This window comes from Balaenoptera ricei, chromosome 1 (genome assembly GCF_028023285.1).
Source record: "Balaenoptera ricei isolate mBalRic1 chromosome 1, mBalRic1.hap2, whole genome shotgun sequence".
NCBI lineage: Eukaryota > Metazoa > Chordata > Mammalia > Artiodactyla > Balaenopteridae > Balaenoptera > Balaenoptera ricei.
Window position 1 is genome coordinate 177,293,819 of NC_082639.1, and position 20,696 is coordinate 177,314,514.

At 34.8% G+C, this 20,696-nt stretch overlaps 1 protein-coding gene across 2 annotated transcripts in view; it reads left to right on the forward strand.

Moving 5' to 3' along the window:
• GPATCH2 (G-patch domain containing 2) overlaps positions 1 to 20,696 on the forward strand; it is a 166,344-nt gene that overhangs the window by 78,391 nt on the left and 67,257 nt on the right. For both annotated transcript variants that reach the window (XM_059942411.1, XM_059942418.1), the window contains exon 6: positions 17,454 to 17,521. In XM_059942411.1, the coding sequence (XP_059798394.1) occupies positions 17,454 to 17,521 (68 nt within the window). The remainder of the gene's footprint in view (positions 1 to 17,453; positions 17,522 to 20,696) is intronic.

Genomic DNA, 20,696 nt, shown 5'->3' on the forward strand with positions numbered 1-20,696 from the left:
CAGGCAGCCTGAAGCCATATACCCAATGACACCCAGTAGCTTAGCTACAGAGGTGGCACTTAGCTTCAGGTCTTTCTGCTTGCTTTCTGTTTATCTGTTTTTCCTTCTGCTTTTCTTTCCCTTCCCCTCTTCCTTCCATCCTCCTTCCTTACTTCCTTAAATTTCCATTTAAAAAGCACCCGAACCCCTTTCTGGTTGTTCTCTCCTTTTCAGTCATAAAATTGAAGTATACTATTTAATTTTAAATAGCTTAACCTCCCCCCAAATTTTAATGTGAAAAAACAAACCCAAAGAAATGTAATTCTAATTTAAATATTGAAAGTTTTTAGGTTGAATCTGATATGCTAATTTTTCTCCTAAGCAATTTCTATGTTCAACATTTTAACTCAAAACTAGGTGCTTGTAATACAAGTGGTGACTATTTCAAAAATACAGTAAACATAGATGTGCATTCATTAAGTTTTTATATAGATACATATATAAATAAATTGTAGATACAATCAAGAAATCAAGCCTTTCAGGGTTATCTATTGCCATTGTTTCTTATGCATTGAAGCTCTCACCATAGCCATTACTATAAAACGTTCCCTAAGTACATAAAGGCTCTGATCGTTAAGATTTTTATTGCCAGCCACACATACAGAGCTGCAAATTGCCTTGTTTCAGATTTATTATGTATTACTCCAGAAATTCTATAAAGATCAAAAGAACTGATTACAATGTTGACCTTTGCATTAACTCATCTGAATTTAAATTCAAGTGTTTGATTTGGGAAAATAAGTCCATTTATCATAGGTCTGCTACTGAGGGGATTGTGCAGCCCTGATTGGGAGTGCTGAGACCAAATTTATTTATTGAGCGTGGGCTTGAAAATTGTTTGTAGGACAAGAGGAACAAAAGTTTGACCTGCCATTGTTACAGTACGAGGGGAACAATGTGGACATCGCCCTTTTCAAATTTCAAATAGTCAGTCTGTTTCAATCTTGTTGATAGAATCTCCTCGTATTAAATTGAGCAAATATATACTGTTTTAAAAATATAAACCATTCTCTGATTTAAAATTAATGATCATTCTTTTACTGAGAGAAATAACCATTTCTTCAACATAGAGGTTACATTTTGGAGGAATATTGAGATGCTTCTCATTCTGAAATTGGCCTTTATATTATACTTGAACTCTCACTTGTCAATTTTTTTTTTTCTGAATTACTAAGAAAAAAACTGTTTGTAGTAATGTCTTCCAATGTAGAATTATGGATTTAATTAACTTTCACCTATTGAACTATTCAATTTTCACCACACAAAAATTCTAAATTTTAACCCATTCACTCACTATAACCACATTCACTGCCCAAACTGCATATGTTGTCCACATTGATAAACCTTCTGATCTGCCTTTAGACGGGCAGAGAGTTCTAGAAAGTGATTTGATAAGGGAAGGGGTGATGGCATTCAGTACAAGGCATGGGCTTGAATCTGTCCCTATACCCATGCTTTTTGATAGGATAGCTTCATAACAATGTGAAAAATTAGGGTCCAGCACTGTTAAGTATAGTGATGATGGACATGACTTGGCCCATAGTGACCTGAAGAGCCAATTGGTAAAAATGCATACGATGTGGGTTAGGATTTATGCCCAGCTTCTTAACGCTTCAGGTTCAGCTCTTCTGCTCTTCGTGGTGATTAACCCTCCAACCCAAGTCACTGTCAGAATGGAGAGGCCAGGGTATGCCCCATTTGCTAAGTTTCAGTGCGCAGACTGGAAACAATTACAGTAGACCCTTGATATCTGCAAGAGATTTGTCCTGAGACATTCGTGTACTGCAAATGGAAAAATGTAACATAGCATATTATGTTCCCTATAAAATCCATTCCAGTAAAGTAAAATTAAAAATATTAAGTATCTCTTAGGCCATTAATGATTCTGTAAACACAAAACCAAAGTATAAAACTATTAAAGTACAATTTGCCACCAAAATAAATTTCATACCACATAAAAATATTATTTTAGTAACATTAACCCCAAATTTATAGAATCTGCAAGTCGTAAAGGGTAATGGTGTAATGACATTTAGAGGTAACATGGAGGCACGAATTCTCAGCTTTCTTGTTGTGAACTTGCTCCATGCATGTGATTCACATTAGAACTGCAACAGAATCATGAATGTCTGTATCACATGCCTTTTGGGACTCTTGAATAAATTATCTTGCAAAATTTCTTTAGTTCAATTTTTTTTAAAGGATGTAGACTTTTCAGTGATTGATACCTACACGAATCCATCTAAGGCAGAATCCATCTGTTTTATGATGAAAAGGTAGGACTAAGATAATGCTTTTATACTTGTTTCATCTTTATACAGTCTGAAATTCGAGGGTCCTGGTGAGGGAGAAGTAAAGTCTTTGTGAGTATAATCCAGTGTTTGTCTGAAAGAAATAAATCTGTAAAGTATTTAGGTATTATAATCTGATTATTGGGGTTTTTTTAAGTTTTCAATTTTTTTTTAATTTTTGAAATTAAAAAAAATAAATTTCAAGGTGAAATTTTGTTTTTTTGAAGACAAGTTTTATTTGGGAAGACTTTCTAATTAGGGTGAAATTCTTGAAGGATGAAATTCCTATGTCATTGTCAACTTGAAATTATTGAAATTATACAAGTTATTAAATTAGTGGGAAAGTTTTATTTACCAAATTAAGCATTTCCTTTTTTTCTTGTTTAATTTAAGTGGACATTTAAGTCCTAAATGATTTAATTGTACTTTGCTGAATTTGACTGTTCTGTTTGAAGTAGTTTCATGTATGGTGGTGATGATTATTTTATTTCCTATATTTTAGTATTTTGAGTAATGTCAAGATATTATGGCAGCGAGAAGGTAGTGTGGAGGCAATGAACAGGGTTTTTTAGAGAGAGTACTTGTTTGTGTTCAGTACAAAGCAAATAGCCTTATACATTCTTTGCCCATCCCAAACCTCTTAAATTAATTAATTTCAAGTTAGCAAACATATATTGAATGCCTACTATGTGCCAGATACTGTCTTCAGTAACCCCAGGTACAAAGATTAATTGAAACAAGCCCTACTGTCAAGGGATTTGCTATCTATCAGGGTAGACATGTACTTAATCCAATGTGACCAGGTAAGTGCTTTATTAATGGAATGAACAAAGGGCTGAGGAAATTCAGAGAGAAAGAAAACGCCAAAAAGGACTCCTTTTCTTTTCTTTCTAATCTCTATGAAAATGATCTAAGAACTCAACTTAGCATGACAGAATGCCTTTGATGTAAAGGATTTTAGAGAAAATACTGAATTTTTTTTTAACAGATTAGAAAATTGAGGGCCAGGGACATAAAGTGACTTATCAAAGCTCATACATCTGGTTTTTTGTTTTTGTTTTTGTTTTTTTTAAGAGTAGTCATTGATTAAGGATTTACTGTACTCATAGAAGCTACCATTTAGGCTAATAAACCTTCCTAATGACTAGAGAGCAAATAAGTTCAAAATTGTATAATTTTGTATAATTCCATAATTGCAATATGATTTCAAAGAAAGAAGAGAAAAACGTAGGCTGATATAAATGAAGAATACGCTAATTGAGCCTTATGTGTAGGTAAGGTTTGGATAGGTGGAGAGTATAAGAGGCACAGTGCAAATAAAAGAAAATTGAAGTAAGAGGCTGGGATGAATTTGAAGTATGAGTGACAATTCCTGGCACAAAGTCTTAAATATTCAGTGTGTGTGTGTGTGTGTGTGTGTGTGTGTGTGTGTATGTGTGTGTGTGTGTGTGTGTGTTTGAATTGGAGCATGGGAAGAGGTGCATTCCCTTTATTACTTTAATAGCATGAATTCAAATGGTTTGCCAGTTGCCAGTTCAGGTTTCCTTCAGGCCCTTAGAATCGGCCAAAAACAGCAAATCAGCTATAAAACATTCAATTTATGGACCATTATTATAGATAACATATTTAACTCTATTTAAACTCATGACCTTTCCGCTAGTTGAAAAGCATCAGAAAAGCACCAGCTTATGTAGTCACTAATAATGTCTTTGTGGAAATTACTGAATTAAATTTTGTGATTTAGACTGGCTACCTTGTGGTTTTTCACTTAATTTGTAAAGTAACTCTTCTTTATAATTTGATGTGTTTTGTATATTAAATATGTATCGGCATTTCCTATATGCTCGTGAGAAACAATTGCTCTGTTGTTTCAAGTAATTCACTGAAAAGCGTGATTGATGGTCCCAATAATAAACATCTTCAATTGCACCATTCCCCTGCATGCACACCCTCATTGCTCCCAACTCCCAGCAATCCTACAAAACCTCCTTATTCTCGCTTACATCTATTGTAATATTTATTGTGTCATCTTATCATTGAGATTGTATCTTGCATTAGACCTTGAGACAGTTAATACAAATGATGATAGTTACGAGATACTGATCTATGTGTTTTACAGATTATCTCATTTAATTCTCGTAATAGCTCTATAAAATGGGTACTACTTTCATCCCTGTTTTATAGATGAGGAAGTTAAAGCAGTCATAGAGCTGAAACGTGGAGGGATCAGGCTTTGGACCCAGGCCATCTGGCTTCATACCCCATACTTTTAATCATGATGATGTTCAGCTCCTAAGAACTACTCTATACTGGAGAAAAAGAGAAAATTGATGAAATCTATTTTATGAAATCATAAATTCTAATTTATTATTTTAAAACCTTGTGGATGATATATCCTATTGTGACCAGTGCATCAGACAGCAAGAATTACTGATGGGACTTCATATTGCTTTGTGTTCTAATCTTATTATAAAAGTGATGTTTTGGTCACAATTGATTTTGTAACCTGCAGATTGAAAAATATAATACGTTACGTGGAATTTTGCTGTAAAATAGTGAGAAAGCTTAAACTAGTAAAGTACTTAATGCTTTATTCCTTGCTTATGGATCACACAGAAAGATTTTCATCTATTCTAGTGTAAGGATAATTCTTCTATTCATGAGTATATTTAAAGGGTTGATGTCAATTTGTAAGTGTAGTGGGGCAAAAGTTTAATACTTGGGCAAAAGAAAATGGAGCTTCTTTATTTACTCCATTTGATATTTCTCGTGAGTTTCCACTTATTAGTACTGGATGTGGGGAAGGAGCGTGTGGGTGGGGATGCAGGAGTCGGGAAGTGAAACGGATTTGCCGATTACCGTATCTCAGTATCAAGTCTGTTTCTAACAAATGCTTGGTCTTGCATTTCTTTTCCCCCTCCCATCTGCTTCTCTCCCAGAGGCAGTAGGGAGTTCATGTGCCCTTGGGGTCATGGAGAAGATTAGCTTTGGTCCATGCATCGTCCTACTGCCCATGCAGTACTCTTTGGTCCTTGCTGAGGTCTGTCTAGCTGTTGTGATCTGAACGCAGGCACCTCATTCACTTGTATAAGTCTGGTCTTGTTTGGCGTTTGGAGGAACTATGCTGGTACCCATTACCAAAGCCCATGCGTTCCAGCCATTTGTCTCTGATCTCCAAGGGTCTGTGCTTCTTTAGGTCCCAAGACTGCGCGCATCCACTGGTCCCGCCCACCCCATTAGTTTACCAAAACTCCTGGATCACCTGTCTAGCACACTCAGTCCATGGGGAACCAGTAGCCTTCTCTCAGGCTATCCATCTAGCTCCCTCCTTCCACCAATGCAGCTTTCTACTTCTGTGCCAGTTTGGGCAGAGTGCCAACTCAAATGTGGGACTCTGCTGGAGACTTGCCTCCTCACCAGCTGTGCCGGAGCTAAGCAGATATTCCTCGGTTCCCCCATGCTTGTCTGGTCTTACCCCTCACTTTACCCTACGTGAGTGAGGGCAGTTAGAACCATGGCTTCCGTCTTACCCCCAACTTCAGCCTCAATTCTCCTTTCCATGCTCTGCAAGAGTGGGAAGGCAGGAGCCTCAAGGCCCAGCCATCACTGGCAGAAGGGCTTGCCTCTTCATGCTGCAGGTAGGGGAAACTGTTTTTGCAGCTCACAGACTCTTGATACTAGGAACCCAGAAGCGACAGGGATTGGGATTTACTGAAGGTGAAAATACAGCGACTTAAAATATGAAAATACCTCCTCTTTTGTTTCTTTTTATTATTTTGACTTGAGACACTCTTTTCTTTTTTGGTTGTACCATTTATTTATTTATTTATTTTTATTGAAGTATAGTTGATTTACAATGTTGTATTAATTTCCACTGTATAGCAAAGTGATTCAGTTATACGGATATATACATTCTTTTTTTTATATTCTTTTCCATTATGGTTTATCATAGGATATTGAATATAGTTCTCTGTGTGATATAGTAGGACCTTGTTGTTTATCCATCCTGTATATAATAGCTTACATCTGCTAACCCCATGAGGCACCCTTTTCTTACTGGAGTCTGACAGTATCAACTAGTCAGGATGTTCTAGCTCAATCTGTGGAGACTGGAACATAGACTATTTTACAGAATGAACCAAATTCCTAGATTTCTGAAACTTTATTACCTATCCAGCTTTTATTTCCATCAGACTTCTGCTCTAGCTGGGCTTACTTCTTCATTTTCAGTCTAAATACTCTTTTGATCCACACCTCGTACCTGTGTTTAGCATATAATTTCCCTCCTTCCATCAGCTTAAGTTCTTCCCATTTCTAGCACTCACCTTAAGTCTCTCTGCCAAAAAACACACGTGCTAAGTCAGGCTTTAACAATTTCTCTTTTTCGAACTGCTATTGCAGTTGTAACTAAATGCACACAGTTTAGTGGTTGTTTCATCTTTATTGGTTTATATATTTTGAGTTTGTAACATATTAGCTAGCAGGGTTTGTATTATTCAATTCTTTAGTATCTTCTATAGCACTTAGCAGAGTACTGGGCGTGTAGAATAGGTATTCAATAACTCTTCTCTTTTTGTGGATTCCTGACCCACTGAATGGCATGTATTTTTTGTTTGATTTGTTTTGTTTTGTTTTGTTTTAAGAATAAAGGTAGAATTTAGTGAATACAATCAACATTATTACTTTTATTATTATTAATTAGGGATTGGACTTGGTGCATGTAACAAAATGCCCAAATAATGGTGTCTTGAACGAAAGAGTGTTTTGCTTTGTTTCTTCTTCATGTCATGAGAAGACATTTGATGGCTTTGTTATCCAGATAAAGGATGGCAGGGTGGAAACCTTTGATTCTTTTGATCTTTCACTGCTAGTCCAAAAAATGGGTGTTGTTGCCTGCATCCCGGGCAACCTGAAGTACAAAGAAGGGCACAAAGTACATGCCAGCTAGTAAATCCCATTGAAAGAACTTTCCTTAGAAGCTCCACCCAGTGATTGACATACTTCTTATTGGCCAGACCTTACCTCACACGACCATCTCTGGCTGGCTGATTGATTTTATGATGCAACCACAGTTAAGCTAGATATTTACTTCTTTCAATTTAAAGCTAATTCTACTAACAACTGTCCCCCAGCTATGAGGGTCTGACTATGTGATTTTTTTACTCGAAATATATATTGGCCACAGGATATTAAAAGTTGCGGGTTATTATTTGTGATTTGTGTAGCCATTCATTGAGAAAGATAGTATGTAAGATACTAAGATAGTCTGTTATCCTTAACTAATATTTGATTTGTTTTTAATTAATTCATTCACTCATTTATACCTTAAAGAATAGTTTGCATATGCTTGTAGTTGTGATCTTTTTCCTTCTCCTCTCAAGTCACAGTTATGCGGTTTTGTTTTTTAAGTTATAGACATGTTTTAGTGCAATTAACAGTATAATAATCAGAACTGCATTACACGAGACTGGGTGGTTACCTGCATCTTTGCTTAAGGAGAACAGCTTGTAGAATATACCATCTTAAGTGTTTTATTTGCTAAATATAAACCATATTAAGGTAATCAGTTTTTAAATTGGAGACTATCAGCGTTTTTCTTATAAATTACTATCAGTGTATCCTTGCTCTTCTTAGAGGCAATCTTTTAAATGTCGAAACCAGCTGTAATTTTTCTCTTTTGATGTAAATTAAAATTCCATACAACATCACTGTCAGCTTAAGGTAGGAAGAAATAAGCTAGTTTATAAAAACAATTTGAAAAATTTAAAAAAACACGCAATTCAAAAGGGCATACACACCACTAATAATGTTGTGATAAATTATCAAATAATTAATGTGGAAAGAAAGCAATTTTAGTTCCTGAAATGTTGATCATGTCTTCCAAGTATCAGAATAATTTAAGTAATTTATAACTAAGCACTGAAAAGTTTTCCTAGTCTGCTTATATTCCTAAAGTAAATTTTTTAATGTATGTGGTAGGATTTTTGTTCAAAAAGCTATCTTTTTTTTTTTTTTTCTTTAAAGATTTATTGATTGATTGATTACCATGTTGGGTCTTCGTTCCTGTGTGAGGGCTTTCTCTAGTTGCGGCAAGCGGGGGCCACTCTTCATCGCGGTGCGCGGGCCTCTCACCATCGCGGCCTCTCCCGTTGCGGAGCACAGGCTCCAGACGCGCAGGCTCAGTAGTTGTGGCTCACGGGCCTAGTTGCTCCGCGGCATGTGGGATCCTCCCAGACCAGGGCTCGAACCCGCGTCCCCTGCATCGGCAGGCAGACTCTCAACCACTGCGCCACCAGGGAAGCCCCAAAAAGCTATCTTAATGATTTTTTACTTTACCAGTCATGTCTGCTGATTATCATAATCACCTTCACTGCCATGTTACCCCTGACCTCTTCTACTACCAAAAAAAAAAAATATTTTTACATGTACCAAACTTTTCAGTGTGTTATAATTCTCATTAGGAATGGGAATTATTAAGCATCCTTTTTGTTTTTTAAGTCTCTTCTTTATACAATAGACTCTGTATACATAAGCTCCAAGAAGGAAACACTTTCTAGTTTCTATTTTCTGTATATGTGACTCCCTTTTTTTTCTTCTTTTTTAAGCTTCTGCAGAATTGCAAGAGATGGGAGGATAGGCTTCAAAACATCCATTAGAATTTTTATTTGTTGTTTGAAATTTCTTTAAATAGTTGAACATTATTTTTAAAAGCGTTATGAATGTCCAGGGAGATAAAGAGATTTTTATAAACAAATTCCCTGGCAGGAGCTGCATTACGTGCTATATATTTCAGGCTAATAATAAGGGCTTACAGTGGGTCAGTGTGTCATATCCCAGCGGTGTCTGGTGAGATGGAGGGTTATCTTATATGTCAGCTAGCTAACCCTGTGAACATTTTTTTGAGCAGGCAAGATAATGGGACTGAATTCTGAAATGAGGGTTGAAATATACTGGAGTATTGTCACATGTGAGAACAATAACTTTTTAAAGTAAATGTAGTCACCTTTTGACAGCATTAGGCATATTTGATAATGGGGTATATTTTAAGTGGATAGACTGGGTAGAGTATGAAGAGAATCATATATAATGGTATGTTTAAATAGATAAATTTAAAAATCACAGATTCTGTAATGCACAGGAGGTTTTTATTAATAGAAAGCTGCTGAGAAAAAAAAGGAAACTTTTTTTCGTCTCTATTATGATTACTAAATTAACATAACCTAATACTAGTAAGGTTTCAACTTCTTAATTGCAATTTTAAGTTTTGAATATAAAATTACTTCTGCCCAAACAGGGGTACAATAATCTAGAAATCTTTAAAATTGTTTTGCTTTACTGTGTTTCCTGGCTAATATCTTCATAAACCATCATATAAAATGTTAATGCCTTTTTTATATCACTAATTGTTTAAAAGATTTTTATTTCAGTCTTTCTTTGCATTTCCCTGCATTATACACTTAATTTTGAGAAAAGGTCTGTGTGTTTGTCTGTATGTGTGTATGTGTGTGTATGTGTGTAAAATGAACCTCAGGAAAATGCTTATTTTTAAATGTAGATGTGAATTGCTTGATGTGAATTGAATAAGATAATCCACATTCATACTCCTATGGCTTCTAAATTCAAATTTTAGAAGATGTATAGATTTGGAGTATAATCTAAGTATGTTGCAGTGGGATGAGATTATAAAGTTTTTTACACCATCTTGTGCACATTTTGTTTATTACTTTGGCATTTACTCTTATAAAAGGCAGATCTTTATGCACGATGGATTTTGTATAAACATACGTGGACCTATCCTTATTTTCTTGAAGCCTATGGTATTGCAAGCATCATGAATGAGTGATTTAAGAAGGCTTTGGTCAGCCAGCAGAGGCCACTCACAGCTTGCTACTAAAACTGGATGGCAAAGTGAAACTCTTTCCTTAATCACTATTGGCCATCATTTCGAGCTGGTTAATTTTTAGTTCCTTACTCAAAAAAAAAAATATATATATATTACCGTGGAGTCATGAGAAAAAAAAAATTGTTGCTGTATTTGTTTTTTAATTATGTAGTGATTAATCTTTCTATTAAAACATTTAGATCATTCATTATTTTGTAGGCCAGAAATGAGAATTTATACACTTAATAATTAGAAGTATTATTATTCTAATAAGCCAATAATTCTAAATTCTTAATTATTAATGCTGACTTATTTTAACTAGGAAAAGACTGTTTAAAGTGAAGATTTAAAACACATTGTTTAGTTTTAGAATGAAAATAGAAGAATTGCTAATGTTGTCATAGATATACACATATGTATGTGTGTATATTTCCACACCTTTATCAGCTTAGCATAATTCGCATTTTGAGAATTCTTTTAAAGAGATATATGTGCTGCTATTACTTGAAAATGTACTAAGATTACTTCCAGATTACCTGAAGTCTGTCTTCAGTCACTACTTCATGTGATACTGACACCTAGCATCTTCCCTTTGACACATACGCTTCCTGCCAGAAAAGGTAATCCTCAATTGAAAGGATAGCCTTGTGCTTCTCTGTGCTTTATTTCCTGTGATTTTTTGATTCTTTATAAAACCTTTCTGGTTTGCAGGTGTAATCTCACATTTACATTGTTATCTGCTTTTGAAGGAAAAAAAGAGTCCAAGTTCTCAAATTTTCCAAGTTTCCTCACATATTCTCATCATGAAATGTTTACTCCTCTCTAGTGCGATTTTTAAATTTGTTTTACTACTTTGCCTGTAATGACTAGCGGTGGAGCCATTTGTTATTCTTGTTAGTCTCTCCATAACATGGGCTGACAACTCTGTTTGAGCTGCCATGCTCACTCTTGCCTATATTTAAAATAGCCCCGTAGGTTACCCTGAAGTTACAAGTAAAGACCAGAATGTCCTTGAATGTATGTTTCTAGGCTGAAGATTTTCCAAGAGTGTATTCTAGATTCAAGCCAGCATCTCCTGTGGCAAATCCCCAAATACAGAAAACACTTGTTTTGGTGTATTGTCTCCTTTGTGTGGTCCCCTGTAGGGGAAACTTAGTAAATTGTGGATAGAACAACGTAGGTTCAAATCTAGCTCTGTTTTTAGTCTTTGTAATCTGGGTGTTATGTGCCCTCACCCCAGTGGGTGTTAGTTTCTTCATCTAGTGTTTGAGGATAATGACGTCTATTCACTTTAGCCATCTTGCCTGTGAAAACTTACCTTATAAGCAGGAAAGACTGATAAAGAATAGGAGTGTCAGCATTAATCACAAAAATATTTCTACAAATTGTATTAATTCTTGATATGTCATGGGTAGTCATTATCACACTTTTATTGTTGGGTTGTTCATGCTTACATCCTTCCAAGAAGGGTTAAAAATTGCATAGTAAAAGTATAATGGAACAATGTGGAACCTTTAACCTTGACACCCAGGTAAAAATCATCAGATTCACTCACTGTGTTAACATCTACTACAATATAATTTAAATAACATGAAGGCTGTGAATAGTAGATGCTGCATAGATCCTAAAAAGAGGTTTTTTCCCCCTAAAATCTTACCAGGGTGAGCTCTGCTGATAAGAGCAAGATTGTTTATGAATATTGGTATACTTAAAGACATGAATAATGATGAGAACCTAGTACATCTTTCTGTTATGTTATTAGATTTTATAAAATCCCAAACTCTGAGGCATTTTCTTGGTTAGAAAACCAAGGTCTAGTGTACAAATTTATTAATTTAGTACAACAACTTTTGAAACCTCAGGTAATTCAGTTGTCCTCAGAAATGGATCATCTTCCTTCCTGAATATTCCTTCCAGGAGGACATTGTCCAAAGCTGGAACTCCTCATAGGTAAGGACTTATTACACTGACCTCTCCCTCAGATCCAACACCTTACCTGGCACACATCAGGCATTCTGCATGCACCTATTATTTTTTAGTTTCTTATAGCCAGTGAAGAGGATTCTTCATAGTCACCCGTATAATTTCACATTTACTTTAATAGCCGTCTAGACAAATGAAGGTAAAATATGGATTAGCACATGAATTATTTACTGATCTTTCTTTCTTTAAAAAAAACAAAACAAAACAAAAAAACACCTTGGCATTAGAGGGGACCCTTAACACAGAACTTTATCATTATGTAAAAAAGATTAGTAATCTTTGTAACAATATAACTAAATCAATGTAACAATCAATGTAACGATATAACTAAAGTCACCCAACTGAATGGGAGCCGTATACCACTCATTATATAGTAAATTTAAGCATGATTTTATATACACAATAGGTAACTAGTAAATATTTGTTGAATTGTATCAAGTAGAGCAGTTTGGGGTTTAGAACAAGGAACAATCAACTACTGCATCAGGAGCTGGAGAGAAGGATCAGAGTGGAAAGCAGAGATGAGATTAGAGAGGACTTCAAATGCATTTCTCATTAGTTTTAATTTTGCTTTCAGTGTGGAGCTCTGGATGGCTCTGGCATGAGAAAACTGACATGTTGAAAAGCAGCAATTTAGAAAGTTGAGTTTGGCAAGTTGCTAAGATGGATTGGAGCAGGGAGAGAGAAACTGCACACAACTCCCTTCTGCCCACCTTATTCCTCTTAAATCAGATAACTGCTTTGTTTCCCTTTAATCATATAAATGATATCCATTTATGCTACCTGAATTGTTACTTTTTTGTATTTGCTTTAAAAGTAATTCTAAAGTAATTTCTACTTTTTTGTATGTTGTTTTAGAAGTAATTCTAATGTTATTTTCTTGAATGCTTTCCATCCCCAAATAAATTGTGCCTTTTGTGAATCGTGACCATTATGTAATATTATATATGAGAATAGGTGACACAATGAAATATTTTATTCATTCTCCCAACTATCTTGTACCACATTTTTAGAACACTGATGTAAACTCAGGTGCCCTCATTTGAATTACTTTTGGAGAATTTTTCTTCATTCTTCTGTATGTGATTAAAAGATTGACATTATACACATTCATTTAACAGCTATTAATTAAAATCAACTATTGCAAAACATTTAGAATATGATTTTCTTGGGCTTGTTTTTAAATGAAGATAATGTATAGACTAGCAACGATAGTAAGTTTTCTTCCACCTCTTTGCTTTCCTTTCCTTACTTCTTACCCCCAGGGTTTAAAGTCCTATTTTTAAGCCTCTTGCTGTTGAGTTGTTTTCCTTAATATCTGTCACATATATTTGACTGACACATTTATTGAATGTACCGGGGGGGCCTTCATGCAGAGCCTGCTAAACTTTAAAGGCTTGTTTCTTTCTTCAGAGAAGTTGAGTCAAATTAATAATGGTCCTTAGAGAAGCAGGAAGCTTCTGGGTCTTGACAAACTGGCAGGGAGGCTCAGACAATGTCTCGCTGTAGCCTGGAGGCCGGGTGGATTTGATTGACCAGTTCTCACACAACTGAAAGGCCTGCTTTTGAATGGCAGCCTGCCACCCTAAGTGTTTGTCAGTGTAGGCACTGAAGCAGAATAGCATTTGGAAAGCAAAATATAATTGTAAGTGAGAGAAAAGTTGGAGGACAATGGCGCTACTAGAGGCAGAGAAGAAAGGATGATGGTTTCTTGTGCTTCTATGGAGATGTAACATCTCCTGAACTTATAGAAGGAAGCTTCTTCATTGAGAACATAAGTAGGATATCATTCATGTTGAACAAACTCATTATTAATCTCACAAGACCATTGTGTCTCAGATAAGTTTACCTAATATGGGAAGTAGTTCATTCAACCATCTAATTATAGAAGAATGGGATGAGATGCAGTGGGTTTGGTAACAATAACAAAGTGAAAATGAGGTATAAAACCAACTGTTCTATCTTTGAAGGAAAGTCATAAAATCAGTGTTGATAAATCAGTGATAGAAAAAATAAGAAATTTCTTTTAATGTATCTAATAAAACTGAGAAAGATTTTGTCATTGAAATCATTTGGCTAAATTTCCCTTATATCGGTACTTATTGACCTTATGAATTTTGATAGTGGTACTTGTACAGCTGTTATTAAGTTTTCATCTAGTAACTACTACATTTCTGATTTCCTAAGGTTGATAACTTGATTGTAAATAACAATAGTAAAAACTGAGATCCATGTGATCTTTTAGCATTATAGTTTATTTCACAATCTAGTAAGGCCAGAAGTTGACATAAACGCTATGCTATCCAGAGACCATTCATTCCTATCTAACTTTGAGTTTATTTTTTTAATTTAATAATTTGCATAATAAACAGATACTGAAAAGAAATATGCCTACTTTATTTAGGATTGTAGTCACTATTGATGTAGTAATATTTAACAAATGAATCATAAAAATTCAGGGCATATAGTGTGATGTTTAAGATTCTTATCAGTAAATATTGGCTAATTATATAAAAGATTGTTTCCAGAGTTTTAACAAATAACAAGAATTGGATTGTGGAGATACTATTTCTCATGAAGAACAGAATACCTGTTTCCTATCTGACCTTGTGAAATAAAATCTACTTTTTCTAACAAATAACTTTTACAACATGAATATCTTATGGGATATTTAAAGAGTTATGATTTTTTTTTAAATTTGTGATTTCTTTCTAAGACATTTCTGGAATACCTGGAAGGCATATTTTTTGGAGAATAAAATAATCACCATACTTAATTGTTTACTAGAAATTAATACTTTGACCTGACGTTTTAAGTCGCTTCATTTTATTTTTAGAAAGATTAACCCCGAATTATAAATTTTTAGGAAGAATTCTGTAAGAATGTTTCTTGACATTTTATAATTCTTTGAAGTATCTACTAATAATCAATCATATTAAATACATGTTTTCAAGTTTAAAAAACACTGAAACTCCAGTATAGCCCTGATTTCCATAAGCTGAATTCTATACTAAGATCTTACCCTCAGATTTTTGGTAAGCATGTCTAGTCACTAAAGTAGCAAAAGATTCCTGTTGTTAGAATACTTTACTCCTGAGACAGACCAGTGTCATTGACCCTAAGAAGATCATCATGTATGGATCTCAGTGTTTCTTTATTTCATTAAAAAAATTCTAAATTATGCCTCTTTATATATCTTTAAAAGTAAAACCAAAATTGACTTGAAATAACAGTCAAGGATATTCACCTCTTTTTTTTAAAAAAAGGGCCATGTACTAGGTAAATATGTAGAGTCATTTAAACATCTACATTTGATATTGTAAATCTTTTGTGAGTTATTTACAGCAATTGAATTGAGCTTATAGTTTCTATATATGATTTCTGAGAAATACATAGTATGATTATTTCTGACTAGATTGAAAGCTTACATTTGTATTGTGATATAAATTAGTTATAAATTCTGTTTTGTTGTACTCAGTTGCATTGTTTTCATCAGGTAATTTATCACATGGGTATATGTGAAATTTCTTCATTTATTAAATTTCAGATTACGTGTTTCAAGCCAGAGCAAGACTTAAACATTTTTCCATAAGTATAGCTGCAGGTAAACAAGCAATTTTAGCCCTGAAAATAGCTTCTGCTTCTGTCAACACTTTGTTTATTCTTTCTCTGAGATAAAAAGTTCAGTTTTCTGATATTTGTACCAAGATAAAGTCAGTAAACAAGATTAATATAGTGTGGAAAAGGTTGTCAGCAGCCCTGGCAAAGGAAATAAGTTGCCTGTACATAGAACATACTGTAAACTGAATAAAAGTGTCAGGTCCACCATGAGATAATGTGATCATGAACCTCTAACAAAGCATGACATAGGCGCAGTCGCCTTTTCTCATAGCCACTGTGTAGAAAATGGATTACTATATTCCAGGGTTACCCACTGGAATAGCATGAAAACCTCATTTTGAGATGAATGCAGGATGTAGTCCTGGAGTTGAGCCACATGTTTACCTGTGGTGCTCAAACCATAGGGTTATTAATGTCATCATCTGTGCACATTTGCAATATTTGCATTTCTTAGAGTTTCAGTATGTGCTGGCACCCATGTTACCCAATTGATACAAGACAAAATACATTTTTGAAAATGTTCGTTTCTTCTGAGGGGCATTTGTTGCCTCATCATGCCTTTTTGGATTCTATACGTTAAGTGGCTCTTCTGTAATTACAGAGGGATTTTTTTTTTTTTAATATGGCAGAGCATAATGTAAAGCCTTTTGCTATCAGTTTATGTCTCATCAGTTGTGATGGTGGATTCATGCTGTGTTTATGTTCCCGTTGAGAACCCTCTATAGGATAGGAAAGTTGTGACATTTTCTTTAAAAATGGGAATAGCTTGCAGTGTCAAAAAAGTTGAACCTTGAATTCTTTATCAGCTTTTTAATTTGATTTAGAAATAAAGGAATAAAATTTTTTCTCTTAAGTGAAATTACATTTTGTTCTATGTAAATACACAAACAATTCCTAACTTTATGGGAAAACTATAAAAAGGACTACTCACTACTTCCTTGACTTAAGTCTTTGTACACATTTTTTTGAAGTACAATTGATTTACAATGTTGTGTTAGTTTCAGATATACAGCAAAGTGATTCAGTTATACATATATATATGTATATATTCTTTTTCAGATTCTTTTTCATTCTAGGTTATTACAAGATAATGAATATATTTCCCTGTGCTATACAGCAGGTCCTTGTTGCTTATCTATTTTATATATAGTAGTGAGTATAGTTTAATCCCAAACTCCTAATTGGTATGCATTTAAAATGTGTGCATTATAATACATGTTATTTACATTTAGGAGTTAACTACAAACATGTTGGTCCTAGGAAATATCATCTTCTCAGCACTAATCTAATTAAGTAAACCTTTTTTTATATACAGTTAAATATATTTGCAGTTGTACAGTATTTGGAAATGAGAGTCAGTGGTCTAGTTCTTAAAAAAGATTTTTTTTTTCTGTTATGAAGGTACTTTTTAAATAGTCTTAAAATTCTAGCCGAGGAACTATGCTAGACTAAAACAAATAGCACATTGTTACCAGGAATTAAAGTATCTTTTGGTCCATGCAGTTGTGTCTTAGATTTTGAGAATCGTTATATTCTCCATTTCAGAGTGTATGTCCTCAAATGAAAACATCCCTATTATTCACTGCCTTTTTACACACTCAACTGTGACCTGTTTTTGGTTTTAAATCTCCTTTCAGGTGACCACTCCTGGCCCAGTCAGTAACAAGAGAATGGTTCACTTTTCCCCAGATTCTCATCACCATGAGTGAGTATGCATGGTATTTGTATAATCTTGTTGAGCTATTCTGTATCTTTCTTTTGGGGAATTGGTAGCTATTGCTAGTAAAAGTGGTTCAATTTAAATCTGTCTTATAAAAGAGTAAACATCACATACCAAGGACAGTAGTCCAAGAACAATTTAAATGAAACCCATGACAGAAATTTAAAGAAAAGTTTTTAAGTAATCATTCTTTTATTTTACTTGCTATAGAATTTGAAATTCACGTGTTACTGAAAGTCATATATAAGATTATCTCAAAGCATTTAAATTTTCATTACATTCAGTAGCATCAAGCTCTCCTTCGACTCATCCATCCTCACTTCCTTCCTTCTACAACCCTTTCTACGGTACTGAAATGAAGAGTGAGTCTTTTCCTCATTAAATCTCTACCCTCTGCTCCTGTCCAGCATGAGCTGTGATGGGACCAGAAAGTATTTGCATTTAGCAACAAAAGGAAGAGACTAATTTACTAGATAATTCCAAAAAAGTAGAGCTGTGGCTTGGTGAGTTATGGGGTGAATTTCTAGGTGCTAATTCTATTTCTAAATACATCTTTGTTGGAAAACTTGAAATAAGTTGTGTATTTTGGCTCAATGCCATGTGTCTCCTATGAAGCTGGTTGAACTTGAGAAAGACCATTAAAGTATGGAATGATATGAATTAATTATTGAATGAATTTTTTCTGGAAAACAATTATATTAGGACCCATTAGATCCTATTTTTTAAATCTACTTTTTAACAAATATAAAGCAGAAATTATTGTTCAGATGTAGCTTAATTTATAAATATTAATATGAGTATAATTTATATGATATAAAATATTATCTATATAGATTATTTTTATATATTTACTTCTATAGCTTATGATATCACAACCTTCCCTCTTAATAGCTTATCTTACTCATTGTTTTATTATCCCATAAAAGACCTTCTCTCTTTTTTCACTCAAACAGAAAAAAAAAAAAAATGGATAAAGCATTTTTTATCTCATAATGACCACCAGAAGATTTGTATGTTTTCGTCTTGATTTTCTGTTCTGATAGAAAACAAATACTCAAGAAAGTAGATTTAGAGCTATATTTAAGCCAAAACTCGCATTTGGTAAAGATTATAAATGCTCTGAGGGGAAACAATCTCTATCACCGTCGTAATCCAGTGCCAGTTGTTGAGTGAGTGAAGACATAAAAGTTTGTATTTAAAATAGGACAAATGCGATAATGTCGGTTGAGTATTGCTTCTGAAATTAGCCAGTATGACCCTCATTGTAATATCCCAACAACCCTTCCACACCCATCTCCCCATAAATAGGAGTTTCTGGGGATGGAACTTAAATGCCACCGTTCTTAGAGTTTCCTAAGTCATCCCAATGTGTTTGATTACAATTCTCTCAACACTCGGGACTAAAATGGTCATTTTACTACCTCGCACCGTCCACGTTTTTTAGTATCTCATTCTGACCTCCTCTTTTCCACATCCTCCTCCATTATTTTAATTACAGCTCTGTTATCTTTTATATGGATCTTTCTGCCTCTACTCTCTCACTATTTCAGTACATACTACTTACTTCTACTATTCAAGTTCAGTTCTGATCCTTTTATTTTCCTGTTAAAACTTCCAGTATTGATTGCCTCTTGACAGTAGACAAACCTTAGCATATCGTTAAACACCTTCCACAATCTGGCTCCAGTTATGTTTCCACTTTGTTATCCGTTATCTCTTCCTCCTAACACCGGTGGTCCAGCTGTCTACCTCTGTGCCCTGAATAGAACCTCTGCTGCACTGGCCCCTTTAGCCAGTGACTTTGCTCATTCATCTCCTCCTATCCATATCTGCCAAAACCCTATTTATTATTCAAGACTGATTGAAAAGTCATCTATTGTATTTTTCAGGATGTACTAGGTGCAAATAACAGAGTATGGAACTAATGCTAGCTCAGACCAAAAGGTTTGGTTTTTCTTTTCCTCACATGAGAAGTTAGAAGGAAGGTGGCTCTAGGGCTTGCTACTAAGCTTAAGGATATTATCAAGGGCCAGACTATTTCTCTTTTTCTGCTTCATCACCTGTATTTGTGTCCTAGAGCTACAGTAACAAAGTATCACAAACTGGGTGACTTAAACAACAAATGTATTCTCTCATAGCTCTTTTCTTTTTCCATACTTTTTCTTTTATTTCAAAGACAGTATTGAAGCTGTCTTTTCCCCATTGTATGTTCTTGCCTCCTTTGTCGTAGATTAATCACCTATATAAGTGTGGGTTCGTTTCTGGGCTCTCTATTCTGTTGCCTTGGTCTGTGTATCTTTTTTTGTGCCAGTACTGTACTGTTTTGATTACTATATTACTATAGCTTTGTAGTATAGTTTGAAATCAGGGAGCATGACACCTCCAAGCTTTGCTCTTCTTCCTTAAGAGTGCTTTGGCTGTCTCACATTTCTGAAGACTGAAAGTCCAAGATCAGGGTATCAGCAGGGTTGGTTCCTTCCGAGGGCCCTGAGGGAGAATCTGTTCCTTGCCCCCCTCCTCACTTGTGGTTTGCTGGCAATCTTTGCTGTTCCTTGACTTCTGCTGCATCACCCTGGTCTCTGCCTTCATCTTCCCATTGCCTTTGCCCTGTGTCTGTATCTGTGTCCAACTTTCTGCTTTTTATAATGACACAGATACAGATATATAATAACATTTTATAAGGTCAAATTGAATTAGGGCCCACCCTAGTGACCTCATTTTAACTTGATTACCTCTGTAAAGACCCTATTTCAAAATAAGGTCACATTTTACAGTACTAGGGGTTAGGACTCCAACATATCTTTGTGGGGGGGACACATTTCAACACACAGCATCTTCCTGGTCTTTTTTTCTTATATGTCTTCAGATTTACTGCCTCATAGTCTCAAGATGGCGCCTATGGTTCCACATATCATGTCTGCATTCAAGGCAGGCAGAAGAGGGAAGGACAGTACAAGCAGCTTTCCTCAAGAAACAAAATTATATTCAAAAATCACTCACCCACCTTCCCTTAATTCTCATTGACCAGAACTGGGTTACTTGGTCACCCATAGTTGCAAGTGAGTTTAGGAATGTAGGTGTCTAGCAAAGTTTTAGATCAGTCATGATAGGTTACTTGAGTCTGGCACATAGTGGCCCCTAACAAAATAAGGATAAGAAG